Source organism: Zalophus californianus, chromosome 1 (assembly GCF_009762305.2).
Source record: "Zalophus californianus isolate mZalCal1 chromosome 1, mZalCal1.pri.v2, whole genome shotgun sequence".
NCBI classification, from domain to species: domain Eukaryota; kingdom Metazoa; phylum Chordata; class Mammalia; order Carnivora; family Otariidae; genus Zalophus; species Zalophus californianus.
In genome coordinates this window covers 94567710-94588936 of record NC_045595.1, presented here as the reverse complement: position 1 = coordinate 94588936, position 21227 = coordinate 94567710, and the positions used below count along the sequence as shown (strand labels likewise).

Below are 21227 nucleotides of genomic sequence, written 5' to 3'. Positions count from 1 at the left end.
AGTACATAGATCCATTCAGAGAGAATGGCATTTTAACAATATTGAATGTCGTGATCCATGAACATGATATTTCTATTTGCTTAGGTCTTTAATTTCTCTCAGCAATGTTTTTTTGTTTTGTTATTGTTGTTTTTTAAGCCCTACACAGCACAGGGCTTGAACTCAGGACCCTGAGATCAAGGCCTGGGCTGAGATCAAGAGTCAGATGCTTAACAGACTGAGCCACCCAGGCGCCCCCTCTTAGCAGTGTTTTATAATTTGGGGTACACTGGTCTTTCACATGCTTTATCAGATTTATCTCTATTCAGTATTTTAATGGTATTGTAAATGATTGTGCTTTGTATTTAATTTCTTTTTTTAAAGATTTTTTTCAAATTATTTGAGAGAGAGAGGGAGAGCGAGAGAGCACAAGCAGGGGGAGTGGCAGAGGGAGAGGGAGAAGCAGGCTCCCTGCTGAGCAGGGAGCCCAATGTGGGGCTCGATCCCAACTGGGATCGTGACCTGAGCCAAAGGCAGGCGCTTAACCAACTGAGCCACCCAGGTGCCCCTAAAGATTTTTATTTTATTTTAATTAATTAGTTATTTAAAGATTTTATTTATTTGAGAGAGAGAGAGCCCTTGAGAGAGAGATCACGAGCAGGGGGAAGGGATAGAGGGAGAAGCAGACTCCCCACTGATCAGGGATCTTGATGTGGGACTCCATCCCAGGACCCTGGGATCATGACCTGAGCTGAAGGCACTTAACCGACTGAGCCACCCAGACACCCTAAAGATTTTATTTTTTAAGTAATCTCTACACCCAGTGTGGGGCTCAAACTCAAAGACCCCTAGATCAAGAGCCGTTTGCTCTTCCAACTGAGCCAGCCAGATGCTCCAGTTTTCTGTTTGATTTCTTACTGTTCATTGCTACTATATACAGAGAAATTGATTTTTCCCCTTTTTCTGTTGTGGTAAATTATACATAACATAAACTTTACCATTTAAAAATACACACTTCAGTGGCATTAAGTACATTCATGTTGTTGTGCATCTGTCCTCACCACCCATCTACAGAACTTTTTTCATCTTCCCAAACTGAAACTCCATCTTCATTAAACAGTAATTCTTCATTCTTTGCTACTTGCAACTCTTGGCAACCACCATTCTACTTTCTGTCTTGTTACTTGACTACTGTAGATACGTTATATAAGTGGAATCCTACAATATTTGTCCTTTTGTGACTGACTTATTTCATTTTAGCAAAATATCTTCAAGATTTATCCATGTTGTACCGTGTGTTGGAATTTCCTTTTTAAAGCCAGATAACATTCTTTTGTGTATCTATACTACATTTTGTTTATCCATTCATCCATCAGTAGACGCTTGGATTGTTTTCACCTTTGGCTATTGTGAATAATACTGCTATGAACATGGGTATACAAAGGGCTATTCAAGTCCCTGCTTTCAGTTCTTTTGGGTATATATCCAGAAGTAGAATTTGTTGGTCATATGGTAATTTTATGTTTAATTTTTTGAGGAACTGCAATATATTCTCTGGAGTTGCTGCACCATTTTACATTTCCACTAGCAATGCACTAAAATTTCAGTTTCTCTACATCCTTACCCACACTTGTTATTTCGATTTTGTTGTGTTTTCAATAGTAACCATCCTAATGGGTGTGAGGAGGTATCATTCTGGTTTCTATTTGCATCTTCCTAATGGTCAGTGATGTTGAGCATTCTTTTCAGGTGCTTATTGGTCATTTGTGTATGTTTTTTAGAGAAATATCTATTCAAGTCCTTTCCTTGTTTTTTAATTGGATTTTGTTGTTGGAGTTCTTTATTCTGGATACTGACTCCTTATATATATTATTTGAAAATATTTTCTCTCATACTGTGGGTTGTCATTTTACTCTGTTGATAGTGTCCTTTGATGCACAAATGTTTTAAATTTGAATGAAGTCCAATTTATCTATTTTTTTCCTCTTGCTTGTGCTTTTTGTGTCCTACCCAAGAAATGATTGCCAATTGCAGTGTCATGAAGCTTTTGTCCTAAGTTTTCTTCTAAGAGTTTTAAAGTTTTATTTCATATATTTAGATCCTTGATCCATTTTAAGTTAATTTTTTTGTATATGGTGTTAGATAAGGGTCCAACTTAATTCTTTTGCATGTAGACACATGGTTTCCCCAACAACAAAGCCTATTACTTTCCAGTTGAGTGGTCTTGGTAATCTTGATGAAAATAATGTGATCATATATCCACAGGATTATTTTTGGGCTCTCTGTTCTACTCCATTAGTATATACATCTGTCTTTATGCCAGTATCACACTGTTTTGATTACTGTAGTTTTGTAGTAAACTTTGAAATCAGGAAGTGTGAGAGCTTTAACTTTTTTCCTTTTCAAGATTGTTTTGGTTGTGTGGGGTCCCTTGAGATTCCATATGAACTTTAGGACCGATTTTTCCGTTTCTGCAAAAAATGTCATTGGGATTTTGATAGGAGTCGCACTGAATCTGTAGATCACTTTGGGTAGTACTGACCTCTTAACAATATTAAGTCTTCCAGTCTGTGAACACAGAATGTCTTTCCATTTGTCTGTGTCTTCTTTACTTTCCTTCAGCCTCCTTTTGTAATAAGTCTTTTGACTTCTTGGCTTATTTCTATTTTATTCTTTTTGATGCTATTGTAAATGAAATTGTGTTTTTTTTTAAGATTTATTTATTTATTTTGAGAGAGAGAGAGAGTGGGGGGTAGGGGCAGAGGGAGAGAGAGAATCTCAAGCAGACTCCCCGCTGAGTGTGGAGCCCAACATGGGGCTCGATTCCACAACCCAGAGATCATGACCTGAGCTGAAATCAAGAGTTGAAAGCTTAACTGACTGAGCCACCCAGGCGTCCCTGGAATTGTTTTCTTAATTTCCCTTTTGGGTTGTTCATTGTTAGTGTAGAGAAATGCAATTGATTTTTCTGTGTTGACTTCATATCCTGCTACTTTGCTGAATTCATTTATTAGTCCTAACAGGTTTTTTTTTTTTTTTTTTTTTTGTGGACACTTTAGGTTTTCTGTATATAAGATTATATCATCTGCAAACATAATTTTACTTCTTTCCAAAATGGATGCCTTTTATTTCTCTTTCTTGGCTGATTACTCTGACCAGGACTTCCAGTACTATGTGGAATACAAGTAGCAAATGCAGGCATCTTTACCTTGTTTCTGATCTTAGAGGAAAAGCTTTCAGTCTTACACTATTGAGTATGAGGTTCACTGTGGGTTTTTCATAAATGGCTTTTATTATGTTTAGATTGTTTCCTTTTATTCCTAGTTTGTTGAGTGTTTTTATCATGAAAGGTACTGGATTTTGTCAAATGCTTTTTCTGTATCAGTTGAGATGATCATGTTTTTTTTCTCCATTCTGTTAATGTGTATTACATTTGATTTTTCATGTTTTTTTAAAAGATTTTATTTATTAATTTGAGAGAGAGGAAAAGAGAGAATGAGCAGGGGGAGAGGCAGAGGGAGAGGGAGAAGCAGATTCCCCACTGAGCTGGGAGCCCGATGTGGGGCTCGATCCCAGGACCTGGAGATAATGACCTGAGCCCAAAGGCAAACGCTTAACCATCTGAGCCACCCAGGCACCCCTGATTTTTCGTATGTTCAGTCATTCTTGCATTCCAGGAATAAATCTCACTTGGTCCTGATGTACAGTTCTTTTAATATGCTGCTGAGTTTGGTTTGCTAATATTTTGTTGGGGATTGTCTGCATTAGTGTTTTTAAGGGATATTGGTTTGTGGTTCTCTTGTCTTGTGTTGTCTGGCTTGGTATCAGGGTAATGTTGGCTTCATAGAATAACTTAGGAGAAATACAGTTGATTCTTGTATATTGCTCTTACACCTACAACCTTGCAAAACTGAATTATTAGTTCTAGTTTTATGGCTATTGTATAGATATAGGTGGAACAGGGACCCACATGACTTGGCTATAAAGCAAATACCTGGCCTCCAGGTTGGGGCTGAGGCAGATGATCACTGGTTACTGGGAGTTGTTATGATATCAGAAGCTGAGTCCCCTTTTCCCTTTGAGGTTATCTAAGTCTCAGTAAACTTGACACTATGGGCAGGTGAACATGTGCATAGATAAGGCATTCTCTTCTGAAAATGGTATGTCTTAGTTATATACAGATTAGATGGGGATGGGATTTTTCACTGAACTTAATAAAAAGTGTATTAATAACAACAATGATGGTGCTATTGATAATGAGCTTTCAAGGGACATTGAAGGATTGACATTGAAGCTAGGGAATAAAGGGAAACCAGGCCAGTGATATTTCATTGAAGACAAGGAAAAGAGTGTCCACGATTTATATTCCTTTGTATAAATCTTGGGGTGTAATCCTGATTAGGGAGTTACTCTGAGTTTACTTCCATATTGCATAATTGCCTAAGTTGATCAAACCATCTGAAATCCTGAATTATCATTCATCACTTAAGAATCTGAATTTTAAATACTGTTTTTTTATGTTATACTTCTTTTTTTTATTATTATGTTCAGTTAGCCAGCATATATCACATCATTAGTTTTTGATGTAGTGTTCAGTGATTCTTTAGTTGTGTATCCGTGCCCTCCTTAATACCCATCATTGTGTTAGCCCATCCCTCCACCCCCCACCCCTCTGAAACCCTCAGTTTGTTTCTAAATCCTATTTCTTTCTTTTTTTTTTTTTAAAGATTTTATTTATTTATTTGAGAGAGAGAGAGAGAGAGAAACAGCATGAGAGGGGAGAAGGTCAGAGGGAGAAGCAGGCTCCCCGCTGAGCCGGGAACCCGATGCGGGACTCGATCCCAGGACTCTGGGATCATGACCTGAGCCGAAGGCAGTCGCTTAACCAGCTGAGCCACCCAGGCGCCCTAAATCCTGTTTCTTTTTAACAGCCTTAATATTGGTCCCTTCCTGATTATTATTTTCATCTAAACCTATACGTGAAATTATATCACTTTTATGGAATTCCTTTACTTATTACAAAAACTTGAATGCATGTGATTAATTATAAACTATATTTTTCCTGTTTTACTTGTTATATTTTTTGTGTTTATGACTTATTAATGTTTTTGGAGCTTGCATGCATTTAAAAGCAGTTCTTGAAGTTCTTGAATAAAGCATCTCAATAGAAACTGAAGATGGCTTTGTGGACAATATTGTTAGGACACTATGTCCTAAATGTACATATCATAATTATGTTTTTTGAAAAATTTCTTACAGGCAAAATGTCAGCATTATAAGGAAAAACGAATGGAGCAACAAGAGACTATTGCTTCTTTGCAAAAGGATATCTATAGATTAACAAAGGAGGAAGAAGAGCGCATTGTCACTCAAAACAGAGTGTTTGCTTATCTCTGCAAAAGAGTTCCTCATACCATCTTGGATAGACAGTAATGTTTCCTATATAAATTGATATGTAGCTAGATTCACTATCATTTTTTAAAACAGATTTTATGCTTGGGAATGGTTATATCTCTTATAAACTGGAGGAGTCTCCCTCCCACTCTTCTTTGCTGCCCACCCTCCCCCCACCTTCCTCCAAGGAAGAAACTGGTCATTTGGCCTGGAGAAGTTCATGCTAGATTTTGCTTCCTTATTGTGTCATTTAATTTATTCCTTTGTCTCCTCTATTTCTCTAAACTGGAAGTTAGAGCTAAATTCAAATACAAATATTTTTGGCAAAATACTTCATAGGTGGTAATGTATGCTTCTAATTGTTACATATCAGGAGGCACATATTATCTAGTTGACTTACTCTTAAGGATGTTAAGATTGTTCAGGGGGTTAAATAGTAATCTGATCCTTCCACTATAAAATTCCCCATCATTCCTTCATCTAATGGTTTACCCAGTTGATGATTTTGCAAGATGGTGAGTTTTCAATTCTCTTGTCATCCCCCCCACCCCTGAATTCTTCCATTAAAAAAAGCCTTTCCTATTGAATAGGGGCTGTTTGGTTGCCCTGTGTGGTTACAGGAAGGTAGAATTAATGCTCAGTTCTTTCATTTTAATTCCCACTCTTTAGGATAAGGAGTTGATGTCCTTATGATTTCCAGTGATGAGCAATACGGTTTTTTGTTTGTGGGTGTCCTCTCTTTTTTCACATGTTGTTATTAACTCCTGGATTTTAATGATCATATTATTCTGTCTTTGGCCAGTGGGAACTTCTTCATGTTGGTATTATACACTTTTGACCCAACCTCATTAATCTTTGTTAGGTTTCTTACTTTTAGGCAGAAGGCACATTCTATACATTTTTTTTTTTTTTTTTTTTGCCCCAGAGCTCTTTTGGGGACGAATTCAGATATTTGTTAAAGCTAACACTAAACATTTAGAATTAACTAAATTAAATTTAAGATTAATTAATTAGACATTTCTTTTAGTCAGGAATGGTTTTTAGAGACCACAGTTTGGTGTTGGGGTTGCTTGTAATGCTTATAATGTTTATTATGTTGTCATTGGTTTAGGACTTTTTAGAAGAGTACAAGGAATTATGTATATTTCTGGGAAAAAACAAATCATTAATTTTTTTCCAGCTGAAGTTAACATTACAGGGTTTTTATTTAAACTCTGATTCTATTGTAACTTTCCTTTTATGCTAGAAATCCTTATTCCCCTAAGAACATCATATAACTCTTTATTTGCTTTACTGTATAACATATAAAAATAGCTTCAAAATAATACCATAATTACTGCTAATAATAAGTCTACGAAATTTAAATTTCTTTGCAATTATCTTTGACATTAATAATATATTCTAGGATACAAATACAGTGTTCTATAATATCTTGAAATATTTCTTTATATGTTTGTGTCACCAAATTCATAATACAGTTAGGTTTGTTTCAATTTGTTTTCAATGTTTAGGGATTGCTTTTTTATTTTCCATTTACTTTTGAATATGTAAGACATTGATATAGTTCCAAAGTCAAAACTAATTATTTATATTCAGAAAAGTTGTGTGTTCATTTCTGTCCCCTTGACCCCATTCCTTACCTTCCCCTCTAGGTAATTTTAAATGTTTAGTGTTATCTTTAGCAAATACAAGCAGTATGGATATTATATTCATATTTCCTCTTTTTGTCTAAGAGGTAGTACCATGTTTTTTTCACTTAATAGTATAAACTAATTACATTCTAACTAGTCTTAAGTATTTACATAGTAGGACTGGGGATCTTTACTAACTAGGTATTTCTCTTTTACTATAAAAATAAACGAGGTCTCATATAAATTAAAAACAAGTTGAGACTATAGATTTTGATAATTATTTAAGAAAGAATACATACATATATAATTTTCATCCTTTTGAAGGAAGAACAAGGACAAAAATTTAAAAATTACAATTAAAATACCATAAAAAGAGATAGGTGTGAATAAATTTTAAAAAGGGAGAAGCAGAGAAAGAAAAATAAGGGTAAGGAAGAACAAAAAGAAGGAAAGAGAGACAATTACAGTGGGAGAAATAGGGGAGTAAGAGACATGGAGGAAGGTGAATGGAAACAAGTACAAAAACCAGCCAATTTTAGTGAGTCAGACAGTGAGTAAAAGAGAAGCATTGAGATAGCTTATCATGTACCATATGAAGTCAAGCTAATTCAGGTGTGAATTCATCTGATGACCTAGAGATTCTCTATTCTATTTGATTTTTAATAAAGCTAATTTTCAGTTTGAGACACAGAACTTAAAAATTGTGAATTAACCTTATTAGAAATACATGAGTTGTAACCACTACAGCTATTGTTAAAAGCTACAAAGGCAAAAAAAGAAAAAAAAAGTTAAAAGGCATTGGGAAAAACAATATAGAACATAGACAGATGAGTAAAACTATGTGTCCTGCCATTTATGGATCTGATAGTCTAACTGGGTAGATAGACACATACTGAGGTAAATAAAGTACAAGGCAGATAGGGGTATGTGCTCAATGATGGGACAAATAGGGTACTAAGTGGGCAACAGGAGAGATTCGTTTCCTTTGAGGAATATGGGAATGACCAGAAAGGCTTCATGAAGGAGATAACTTACAAACTAGATTATTAGGAACTATAGAATTTTAATAGGCAGAGGTAAGGGAAAGGTATTTTTTTTTTTTTTAAGATTTTATCTGATAGAGACAGCGAGAGCAGGAGCACAGGCAGGGGGAGTGGGAGAGGGAAAAGCAGGCTTCCTGCTGAGCAGGGAGCCCAGTGCGGGGCTCGATCCCAGGACCCTGGGATTATGACCTGAGCCGAAGGCAGACGCTTAATGACTGAGCCACTCAGGCGCCCCAGAACCCCAGGATCTCTCATCAAAGAGATTAAACCCAGAGATAGAAAGACAAGTTAATAATCTCTTGTAATAGCCAAGGTTGGAGATTGCAAAGGCCTGCATTAGGGTCAAAAGAAGGAGAGCTATTGGAAAGATAGGAATTGTCGATACTAACTGGCTGTAGATACTGAAAGAAGGACAGGAGTCAAAGATAGCCAGATTTCAAGCTAGGTTTGGGGAATAAGGATGGAAAATGATGAGTTCATTTATGGACATGTGCTTAGGCACCTTTTGTCAGCCGTGTAGAGATATCAGGCCTGTTAGAGAACTTCCAAATTTCAGATAAAGGAAGAAAGTAGGCAGAAGAGTTACGTTTGGATGTCAGAATAACTGAGGAACAAAAGTATTTCAGGAAGGAGAAGTGATAAGAAGTGTTACATATTTCCTCATCAGTGTTTGCCTTCTCACTGTCTTGCTCAGAATTCCCAGTTTGACACACAATTAAGTCCTCCCTAAAAATTTATTGAAGGTATCCGGTAACAATCAGAATGAATGAAGTTTGCTGTGAAGGAAAAGATAGAGATGAAATGGTAGTGTAAGGGGCGGGAGTCAGGGGTAAGAGGGTTTTTGAAGGATATAAAAGAAATTAAAGCATTTGAAAGCTGGTATGTGTTGAGATAGAGAAAGATTGAGAGAAAGAATAATCCAGAAAGTTGAAATATTAAAAGCACAATTGGTTGAATTAGCTCTGAAAAAAAGAGGAAGTTTCCCAAGGTGGGGAAATAGTATAAATTCTTGCTTTAAGAAGAATAACATGTGAAAACATAGTGTTATTTTTTTCTTTGAGGATTTTTTAAATTACAAAAGCAGCACAGGTTTATAAAATTTCAAACAATATAAAAGCCTGTAAAGTAAAATATATCTGCTTACCCCTCCTATTTCCCATATTCCAGAGATAATCACTTTTGATAGTTTGGTTTGTGTCCTTCCTAGGGTTTAACAACAGGAGTGCCATTGGCATTTTGGGTGGGATGGTTCTTTGTGTAGTATAGCTGTCAGTTTGTTGATGAACTTTTAGCATCCTGCGCCCTCCCCAACTAGTCAATGTGACAACCAAGACTATCCCCTAGGTTATGGTATTATCACCCAGTTAAGAACTCACAGAGTTTTTATTCAATACAAATACAACTTTACATACAATTATTTCTTTTTAAAACAGAAATAGAAGGGCGCCCGGGTGGCTCAGTTGGTTAAGCAACTACCTTTGGCTCAGGTTGTCATCCCAGGGTCCTGGGATCAAGCCCCACATCGAGCCCCAGGGAGCCTGCTTCTCCCGCTCCCTCTGCAGCTCCCCCCTGCTTGTGCTCTCTCTCTCTGCCAAATAAGTACATAAAATCTTGAAAAATAAATAAATAAAACAAAAATAAAGTAATACTCTACATTTGGCTATTACTTTTCTTCCTTATTAATTTTTACATACAAATTTACATACATTATTTCTTCTACACTTTATTGTCTTCCAAAGAGTGGATGTGTCATTATTTATTTAACTTTTCTCTTATTGAAGAACATTTACAATGTTTTTGGGTTTTCACTCTTGTAAATAATGGTGCAGTGAACAACTTTGTTCATTTTGAGTTATAAGTTCGAACAAATATTTCTGTGGGAGCAGTTGCTAGAGGTAGAACTGCTGGGACAAAGAAAATTATTCATATAATATGTTGAGATATAATGTTTGTGGTTATTTTAAAATCCATATTTCAAAATTAAAATATATGGCTTCGTATAATACTTCTGACAAAAATCATTTAAATTTTTTTAAAAGACTTGCTAACCTGTACCTTTATTGCTGTAATTTGAAATTATGTAGAGAGAATAGTATAGTAAATGGTCCAATACCACATTTTGAAAATTTAGTTTATCTTCTGTTTTCTAGGTTGCTTTGCCTAATTGATTACTATGAATGTAAAATTAGAAAATTGCATAAACAAAGGTAAGTCTAATCCTGTTTACAATTTTTAAAGTTAATTACCCAGTCATGAATCACATCAGAAGTTTTTATAGTCTTTTGAAACTTTAAATATGCTTTGGAAATCTACCTAATATGTAACTATGAATTTCTTTTTTTTATAAAGATTTTGAAGACTTTTTATGTTAAAATGTATTGTTGCATTCATTTTAAAATATTCATACTTAATAATCACCAAAATATTTGTCACAGAAGAAATAGTATTTGTTTCGGTTTGTTAAAGCATTATAATTTGTCTACTGTTGTCATCTAGCCACTGGACAGTTACTGAGTATATCCACAGACTGCATAGGATTGGACTAGCTGCCCACCGAAGTGCAACATAATTAGTGTGCAGATTTATAGAGGATAAAGACAAACTGTCTTAGTGAAAAATCAGACACATAAAGTAAAACACACTTGTCACCTCTGATTAAAAAAATAATGGTCTTTGACTAACCTAAAATAACTGAGGGATATCTAAGGCCAAATAATCCAAAGTACTTTAAGGTCATTAAAACAGCTGTTTTGTTTCATTGTTTATAGATGGAATAATTCTTTTAACAAATATTTATTTGAGCACCTACCTCGTGCCATGTTGTTTTAGGTACTTAGGATACCGTAATAAACAACGCAGATAAATTCTCCATTTTGTCAGGTGTACATTCTTGTATTCTCTCCCCAAGAATAATGACTTTACAGAAACACAGCAGGACCAATGGCAGAGCTGTGCTGGTTGCTGATTCCTTCTAGCACCTTGGGACTCTAAAAAAAAAAACAAAAAACAAACCAACCAACAAACAAAACCCAGAATGCAGGGGAGAAAAGAAAGAAGTGAAAAAGGGAGGAAGGGAAGACAAGAAGAGAACAACTAATGATAGAGCAATTCCTTGTTTCATTCTATTCAGAAAGTAGCATTATATCAGGTAACTTCAGAGACCTCTTGATTTCCAAATGAAACTTTGTCTTTTAGATGATAGGCATGGCGTTAGATTCTACAGAGATGAGACAAAGTTTTGGATATGATTCTTACCGTCTAAGATTTTACAGTCTAGTAAGGGAGGTAAAATGTAAACACATTAATAATTAAGAAAAATAATAGGAGATTAAAAAACACTAATACACATAATGTCATTATAGAGTAATTATTAAAAATTGTACAGACAGTAATATAGGAGTTTAGAACAAGAACAAAACAGTTTTGGATGGAGTGACCAGAGAAGCCTTTACAAAGCAGATGAGGGTTGTGCTTGAGCTTGAAGGATAAGTAAAATTTGGGAAAGTAGAAAGCCAAAAAACGTAGTCACTTTAGACTGCTTGGATGCTATGAGCAAAAGTGTGTAGATATAAAAGTGTAGACTTTTTTATGGCACTGTGATTAAACCAGTTTGGCTGGAGTTCAGGGCATTTGTTGGTCTATTACAGATAGACGTAGTAATCTATAGAGAGCAGTCTTTCACATACTGGACCAAGTAGGCTGTAAATGAATGGGAAGGCATCATTTGCCTTGGGAAGAAGGAAGGCACTTTTTCTTTTAACACAGAAAAACTGGGTGATGGGGTTATAGATACGTAGATTAGTCAGGATTCTCAAGAGAAACAGAACCAATAGGATGTACATTTATGTGGATAGAAAAATTTAAAGGAATTGGTTGTGATTGTGAGGCAGGCCTGCAGGCTAGAGACCCAGGGAAGAGTTCCTTCTTGTGGGTCTCAGTCTTTGTTCTTAAGGCCTTTAATTGCATGAGGCCTACTCACATTATGAAAGGTTCTTTACTGAAAGTCTCTTGATTTAAAAGTTAATCATATCTAAAAAATGCCTCATGGTAATATCTAGACTGGTGTTTGATCAAACAGCTGGGCACCATAGCCTAGCCAACTTGACACTAAAATGGATAGTCATAGTATGTAAGAGTAAAGAGCAGGAAAATGAATTTAATGGCTTGAAAGGTTGCAAACTTAAGCTTACACAATCAAGAAAATAATGACAGTGAGTGAAGCAGGCTAGGTGAGGACTGGCAAATCGGATGGCTATCTACCATCTTGTCTGTAGGGGGCCATTACTTACACATTCTAGCCAGTTGATACCTTGTAAGAATGTGAGTTCAGTGTGGCTAGATTTGCTGGGTTTTTGAGATTTATAAATAAGATTTTTATTATTCACAGTTAGTGATTTAAAAAATATTTTATGGTCCATAGAGAACAAACTGATGGTTGCCAGAGGAAAGGGGAGTGGACAGTGGCCAGAATGGGTAAGGAGAGGAGGAGATGAGGCTTCCACTTATGGAATGAAAAAGTCATGTGAATAATAGGGAAAACGTAGGGAAAATAGTCAATGATATTATAATAGCGTATGGTGATAGAAGGTAGCTACACTTGTGAGCATAGAGAACATACAGAGAAGTTGAATCACTATGTTGTACTCCTGAAACTAATGTAACATTGTATGTCAACTGTAGTCATAAAAAAATTAAAAAGAAAAAAAATATTCTGTCATCCAAACTGAATTATCAGTTGCAACCTTTGGGCTATGTCTTTAGTAAATTCTAATCTAGATGTAGGTGTTTGCAAACTTTTCTGTAATGGGCCAGACAGTAAATATTATAGGCATTTTAGACTGTATAATCTCACAACTCTTCAACCCTGCTCTTGTAGCACAAAGCCAGCCACAGATGATATATAAATGAATTGGCATGGCTGTGTTCTGTAAAACTCTAATTACAAAAATCCACGGCCTGCATGTAGCCCACAGGCAGCAGCTTGCTGATGGCTGACTTGATATATGATAGAGTTTGGGTTTTTAGTAAAAGTAGAGAAGATTTAGCAAGCCATCATTTGAAATCCGTCATGTGGGATATAGTATGAGAAGTTGCCTCTGAAGTTGTGCAAACTGGGGTTCTCTGACTAGAAATGATAAAAGGATTGAGTCCATTTTGGGGAGGAGTGTTGAATTTGGTTGTCATGAATTTGTAGTAAAAATCCAGGGTTGAGGAATGAGAACGTTGGCAGAAAGGAACTCCCTTTTCACTTAGCAATCCTGTCATCACTGGCCTAGCTGAAGTGAGATAGTTTGGCTTATAAAAACCTTGCTCAGGCCAGATATTTGGATTGAATGTCTCTCACTAAGGAAGAAGGAGATAGGAAGAAAATAGGAGCTACATTATAAATAATCTTACAGATGAAAAAATTAGAAGTCATTTATACTTTGCAGCGATGAAGAGTCTCCAAAGAGGAGGGTTTTTCAGGGTTCACTGACTTTATAGAACCCAATAGTCTCCTTTCTAAGAGTGAGTACAAACTTGATAGTGAGATTGTAGCCACTTCAAGGTGAATTTTGAGATCTATAAATAGGGTATTATTACTTGAAGGAGCAGGAGTAGTGTAAAAGGAGGGTATGATTGATAAGTATTACATTACTAAAGAAAAGAAGATGAAAGAGTTGAGAGATGAAAGAGCTGAAACAGGAGAGAAAATGAGGCATGTGGAGGCCTACATAGGATACCCAGGAAGCACAGGAGAAGGAGGTGTACCTGTAGAGCTAGGGGGGCAAGACCAAGGCAAGAACACAGACAGGACAGGGCCTCTTGCAGAGGCAAAAGCCCCCGCTTAACACCTATTTATTAAGCGCAGTGTTGTCTAAAGTTTTTCTCATTATGAAACACAAATATTGATGTTTTTGTACCACACTTGGGGTACACACAAAGCTGAAATCGGAAGCGCCTTGGTTCAAGAGCTCTGACTACCCTAAACGCTACCCAGTTGTTCTGAGTCCTGAGGGGGATGAATATCTTGCCATATCTATAACCCTTTTGCACAGCACACCTATGGTACACTATCTGGGGGCTCTAATTTAGGGCACAGGTTTGGGAAGACTTCCAGAGGGTCTTCTGAAGGGAGTTTCAGAATACTATGGACTGGTATTACTTTCTGTCTCCATATATGAGCAAACTCGGAAAGGAAGCAGCAATCAAGGCAGTAGAAATGTGAATACAAGAGTTAACCAGTTGGAAGTCTTAGAAAACTGCAAATGTGCTATAATCTCTGAAACAGAGGAAAAGTACATTTTCAATGATAGGCTTTCAGCTATGTAATTTTACTTTTTTTTTTACCCAGTGTTACTGCATCAATATAGATTACATGAAATATATTGCTAGTTATTTCTGTTAGTATTTCCCTGACTTGGTGGATACGTTGAAGAGCCAAGGAAAGTAACATAGAAATAAAACCTGTTAGGCTCACATTTTCTTCTGAGATGTCAGAGGCACTTAAAAAATTACCCCAGGGAAAATGGTTCTATAGTGAATTAGTAGTTAAGTGAAGCTCCCTTGTTTAATTCCATCTTTCTCTTTAGATAGAAATTTTAAAAATGGTCTTGGATAATGGAAGCAGGTGACTTTGGAAGTTCATTTCTGATTTCCTGGACATGAGTGCTTTAATATATTTTATTTACTTTTAACACCAATCCTGTGTTATATAAGTGATAGATACTTCTCTGACAGAAGACAAATTCTGAGAGATATATTCAAATAGCATTGGGTTAATGGTGTCAGGACTTGAATTGGGACTATTAAATCTGTTGCCTCGTCTACTCATACTGTGTGGTTTTTTTCGTATAGATTTTTTGGTGACCTAAAAGTACTAGAAAGAAAAAACAGTACACTTTCTTTCTTCATTCAAAAAGTGTCTTTTTCACCCCTTTATGCCCCATACTCTTCTAGGCAGTTGAGATGCAATGGTGAACAAAACGAGGTTCTGGTCCACATGGATCTTATGTTTTAAATAAAGGTGATAGTGAACAGATACATACTGTAATACTGGGTAGTAGTATGTTCTGATACCATTCTCTCTGAGAACAAGTAGCAAATTTGGCTTAAATTTTAATTCATATTTAGGTTATCAAACATTTATTGGGTTGATTTTTGTTAGCTGTATTTTTTCCTTTGAAGATAGATTTTTCATAAGTATGCACTATTTATCTTTTCACAGGCAGTATAAAGAAAATGAAAGTACGTCAGAAGAAGAAAAAGACTACAGAAGTTTGGATGCCTCACCAACTTATAAAGGCCTTCTAATGGTAAGGGGACTACAAGACTAATTACTTTTTTATAAAGTAAAATAATCTAGGAAGTAAAATAATAATCTAGGAAAGTTAACTACTTTTCTGTGAAATGTGTTGAAGTCATTACAGAATCAGCTCAAGGAATCGAAATCCAAGATTGATGCACTTTTAAGTGAAAAGCTGAATCTCCAAAAAGATTTGGAAACCAGGTGAGAGAAACTTAAGTAATTTTTATTCAACTTTTAGAAAGTAAACACATACTGGAATTTGGGGTGTTAAATGAATCTTTCCAGCTCCTTTACTGTAAAACTAATCTTGGAAACCTCATACTTTTTAATAATCATTTTAGTTAGTTGTATCTCATATGATGGAAGGAAGAAGAACACACGTAGGTAGGGAAGGGAAGTGAGAATATAGGAGCCCACACTGAAAAAGATAAAACTGGGTGGGAACGCAGAGTAGATTCAGATTTATATCAGCAGGTTTCCCATTCCTAAATTTCTTTATAATGTCTTACTATCTTATCCCTGTGTTATGAGAGGAGAAGAAAACTAAAAAGTTTAAATGTCATACAACAAGGTATATTTATATGTAGCATGCCACCACAAAAGGATGACATTCTGTACATTGACAAGGAATAATAAGGAATGAACATTGTTAAGATTTTTTTCATTTAACAAGTGTTTGTTGAGTACCTCTTATAAGTTAGACAGTGGTCCTAAGCTCTGGTGTAATATAATGACCAAAATAAATAACTTGTTCTCATAAAGATTATATTTAAATGGAGAGGGAACTGATACCTAAAGTAGAAACCACTTATATAAAGTTTAAAAAAACCTACCACATAATGATATGTAAATTTGTGGCTATGTAAAATATGTAGTAAAAATTTTAAACCATGCATGGGAATAATGAACAGTGAATTTGGGATAGCGGTTACCTAACAGGGACACACATGGAGTTTTAACTATGTGTATAATGTTTTAGTTAAAAAAAAAAATTTGAGGGGCGCCTGGGTAGGTCAGTCGGTGAAGCGACTGCCTTTGGCTCAGGTCATGATCCCAGGGTCCTGGGATCGAGCCCCGAATCAGGCTCCCTGCGCAGCTGGAAGCCTGCTTCTCCCTCTCCCACTCCCCCCCCCCCCCCCGCTTGTGTTCCCTCTCTCGCTGTGTTACTCTCTGTCAAATAAATAAAATATTTTTAAAAAATAAAAAAATTCGAAACAAATCTCAATATTTCACTTTGGTGAAGCCGAGTAGTGGGTATACCATTGTTTATTTTACTATTCTTTCTTCTTGTCTGTACATGTGAAATATTTCACTATAAAAACAAGTAATCGATTAACAACAAACAAAATGGGTAAAAAGTTTTGAACAGGGAATACATGGAAGGAGAAATTCAGTGGCCAAATAAACACCTCACTGGCAGTCATGAAATATTTTAAGGTTTCTAATAAGCATATTTGTGACAAGTAACATGGTGTACCTTATTTATTAAATATCCTTAGAGTTTTACTCAATAAACTGAATGCATTCAATGTGATTTATTTTCTGCAGGCCCACACAGCATGAATTAAGACTTTATAAACAACAGGTGAAGAAACTGGAGAAAGCCCTTAAGAAAAACATCAAGTAATTATACCTTACCAAAGTTAACAGATTCGTTATGGTTTTGTATTACATTATTTTTATTACCTGTAAGTTTACTTCGTGCTTACCTCATAGTGGCCTTAGCTTGAAATTACCAGACTGATGGGGGAAATGACATAAAAGGATATTTCTGGTTCCACAGTTTAAAAACAGTTTCTACTCTGTTGGATTTGGCTATATACTTATCTTAAGAACAAAAAAAGGCATTTACCTGATGTAATAAGGGCAAAGATTTTAACTGGAAAATTGTCTTTGGAAGCCATAGAGGAACTGCAAGTGAATCATTGAAATTAGACATGACAAGACCCCAATTTTTGTTGGTGCTAGTTGTGACCTGAATAATACACAACCTTAACACACTTTAAAAGTACTAGAATGAATGCAGTGAGCCATTCACATCTCTCACTTGCACTTTTCTTGACTTTGAAAAGCACAGTCTCAGAGGAGTTTGAAAAAGTTGGTCCTAAATAGTTGGTAGTATTTTCTGAAGATTATCTAGGTGTACTCTTTCATTCAAGGGGATGGGGCTTGAAGAGGTAGTGTGGGGAGCATTGGGAGGAAATATTTTGAAAATTATATGAGTTAATATATGCATTATATGTATTAAGTCATTTGTATTAGCATAAGTTGATTTAATTTTCAGGGACAACTATGTTTCTTCCTTCCCATGGCAACACATGCCACTGTGAAAGGCAAATATTCTGGACATCCAAGGATTAACATACCGAGTTAAATTAAGATAGGATAGAAGGAAAACTAAAAAAGAAAAGAGAAATGGAAGGTTCGGGAAGGCTGCATTCATTAGTTCACTTTTTTTCCCTTCCTACTATTTGTTAATATTTTGGGTACCTTTAGTACTTCCTACTATTTGCTTGGCATTCTGGGTACTGAAATTGCAGTGATAAGCCAAATAGTAAGGTCCCTGCCCTCCTGGAGATTACATGAGGGGAGAAGGACGATGAAAAAAAAAATAAGACCATTCTGATGTAGTATAAGTACTCATGAGAGTTGCTGTTGTGTGAGTTTGGACAAGAGGTGGTGGTGACATGGTCACAGAGGGCAGTAGTGGCAAAGGTGAGAAGTGTTTGGAATATTGGAGGTAGAGCTGGTAGGACTTGGTGATAGATTGGATGGATATAGGCAGCTCAGGGGGAAAAAATCAAGACTCCTTTAAGTTTTAGGCCTGAATAACTAGATAGTTATTGGTGTCGAAATGAGATAGGAAGACCGCTTGAGAAGCAACTGGGAAAAGGAGGATGAAAGGAGATAAAAAGAGGAGAAGGTGTAGGTGGATGTTATATGTGAATATATGAAAGTCTTCATAAGGAAATGAAGGCCTGAAGAAACAGTGAAGCTTGAGCCGCCTTATACTACTTTTGCTGAAGAGTGGAAAGTTGTAGAAAAACATGATAGGACAAAAGGGTGTGAGCTAAGTATACTGGGGGAAACTCAGATTCTTTCTTGGAGTCCCTCTGTCTCCAGAAATAAAGATGCTCCTTTCCTCTGGGTTTTGGAGGGCACCTATTACATGAGGGTCTTATGACCTGCTTCAGGAGAGGAGGAGGAGCTCAGAGAGCCTTTCCTGCACCTGCCATGTCTCAAATTCCTTTGGCTTAAAACATTTCTTATGTCAAATGGCATATTTTGGAGTGGCATGTCCTGATCCTCTTCAAAAGAACTTTACTCATTTCAAGGCAAGTATATTAGGGAAGACACACACACATACACATATGTGCACTTATGTATACATAGAGATAGGTAGTCAGGCTTCATTATTCACAGATTTCATATTTGTGAATTTGCCTACCTGCAGAAATTTATTTTTAACCCTCAAATCAGTAGTTGTGGCACTTTCATGATCATGAGAGGACATGCCCAACATACACATTTCCAGCTGTTGAACAAGGTTATGGATCTGTCCTCTTGTTTCAGCTCTTACAACTGTAAACAAGCATCCTTTTTGTTGTCATAGTGCCACTTTTTTGTTTGTTTGCATTTTTGCACTTTTTGCTGGTGATTTCTCCAAGATGGCCACTAAGCATAGTGTTGAAGTACTGTCTGGTGGCCTTTCCTGGGTGGGAGTAAGGCTGTGATGTGGCTTACAGAGAAAATACATGTGCTAGATAAACTTCATTTAGGCATGAGTTATAGTGCTGTTATGAGTTCAATGTTAATTAATCAACAATATTAAATAAGGTGTTTTTAAACATTGACACACATAAAACAAGCTTATATATTGATCACTTGAGGGAAATGTTATCAGATGCATGCAGGAAACTGACTGTATTAACCCTAGGAGCAATGGCTCAGTCTTTGCTAATTCAGTGTTTATGGTGACTTTATAGAACATAACTACCACAAATAACAAGAATCGACTGTGTCTTTCTTATTGTTCATTTTGGGCTATTGTCTTTATTTTTTGTTTTTATTTTTTTTTTTAAAGATTTTATTTATTTATTTGACAGGCAGCGAGAGAGGGAACGCAAGCAGGGGGAGTGGGAGAGGAAGAAGCAGGCTTCTGGCTGAGCAGGGAGACTGATGCAGGGCTCTGTCCCAGGACCCTGGGATCATGACCTGAGCTGAAGGCAGACACTTAACGACTGAGCCATCCAGGCGCCCCTCGGGCTGTTGTCTTTAGATTGACTTTTCACTATTAACCTTTAAAATTATGATTCAGAATTAATCCCTGCTGTATTTTTCTGTTGAATTATGAAGAACTTAATTGTGCTTTAGAGATTTAAATTTGGAATTTAAAAAATTAATAATTTTTTTTTTTAGGTTTGGAACTTTTGTAGAATCTAGATATGGAAACAGGGAATTAGGAATGTTAGATAACTTGCCTACAATCACACAGATGGTATGTGGAAGAACTTGGAAAGAAATTAGATCTGTACCCAGTCATTCTGACTCCAAAGCTCAAACTCTTAACCATCATACTAATTAGAACTAACAAAACACCTGACGAAAAACATTTTTTTAAGGTAAACCATTTCAAATTCTTATTTTCTGCAATGGCAGAGGTAGAATATTTTTTAAAGAACTACTGTGTTCTTTTAAAGAACATAAATGTTAGAGAACTAAAGAACTAAATGTTAGGCAAATAATTTAAAATAAAATACCCTGTCAGCCCAGTGAATCCTCTCCATATATGTAGAAAAAAATGTTTTATTACTGAATAAACATCCAACCAGACTGTGATGTACATTATAGGCAGTCTGCTAAAGAGATTACACAACCAGAAGGAAATCTCATTCTTTTATGTAGTGAGGCATGTACAATCCATTACATATATTGTATGTGAATTGTCTTTATCTTAAGGAAAAATAAAGCTTCACGGGTTTTTTTTATGATAAGCAGCAAGTTACAACCTAGAGCCAGGAGCCTAGGCTAAACTACGTAGAGACAGGGAGATGTCTACATTTCAAAAAGGTGGTTCAAAGGCTCCTAAGAAAGAAAGACATTCCTAGGATGTAAACTTGGCAAGAGGCTTATTTAAATCTTAAAAAGATTTACATACTTCTTAAAGACACAGAGAAAGGATTTACAGCTACAAGTTTTCCAAAGGAAATGCTACAAGAAAAGGAGGGGAAAGGCTCTCTCTTTCCCTTTTAGAACCTGAGAGAATTCAGTTTTTTTCCTTTAGATTTGTTGCCTTTCAACTAACCACCTTCAATATCAAATGAGTCTATTTGACGTGGGAAAAAAATGGACTTTTCTTGTTTAATATTACAAACAAGGTTGATTATAAAATTTGGTTGTTAGGAGGTGATCAAATAGGTCTGCCAGTACAAGATAAAGGTACTACACTAATCCCATTTAATTTCAGTGATATTTATATTTTGCTAGGCGAACAGAGTCAGAACCCTGTCACTCTAGTGTTGAGTTGATGTATGGCGAGGTTGGTTAGGACAGTGAACCAAGCAGAAATTAACAATCAAGGCTTATTCACTTACTACTATAGTGTAAGCTGCCAAAAAGTATTCCATTTTTAGTGTTCCATTTTCCTCTATGGAATGGCACCAGGCAAGGGTCAGTGAATGACATGCTGCACTGATAGGAGGAAACGTCTCACTGCCTAGGAGCCCTGCACAAAAGACTCCTGCTGTTTCATGGGCCTAGTGGGGGCCTGGGAGTGGAAAATACTGAGTCAAGAGTGGAGAAAAGTAAGGTTAGTTAAGACTGCCCCCACCCCATAAGGAGAAGTGAAAAGTACCTTAGTCAGGGTCACCCCAGTAAAGATGCCTCAGGGTG

General features: G+C 36.2%; 1 protein-coding gene across 7 annotated transcripts in view; it reads left to right on the top strand.

Moving 5' to 3' along the window:
• CEP70 (centrosomal protein 70) overlaps window positions 1-21227 on the top strand; it is a 115753-nt gene that overhangs the window by 53756 nt on the left and 40770 nt on the right. For all 7 annotated transcript variants that reach the window (XM_027582711.1, XM_027582708.2, XM_027582706.2 and 4 more), the window contains 5 exons: window positions 5239-5408; window positions 10198-10254; window positions 15255-15342; window positions 15448-15536; window positions 16884-16958. In XM_027582711.1, coding sequence (XP_027438512.1) covers window positions 5239-5408; window positions 10198-10254; window positions 15255-15342; window positions 15448-15536; window positions 16884-16958 — 479 coding nt within the window. The remainder of the gene's footprint in view (window positions 1-5238; window positions 5409-10197; window positions 10255-15254; window positions 15343-15447; window positions 15537-16883; window positions 16959-21227) is intronic.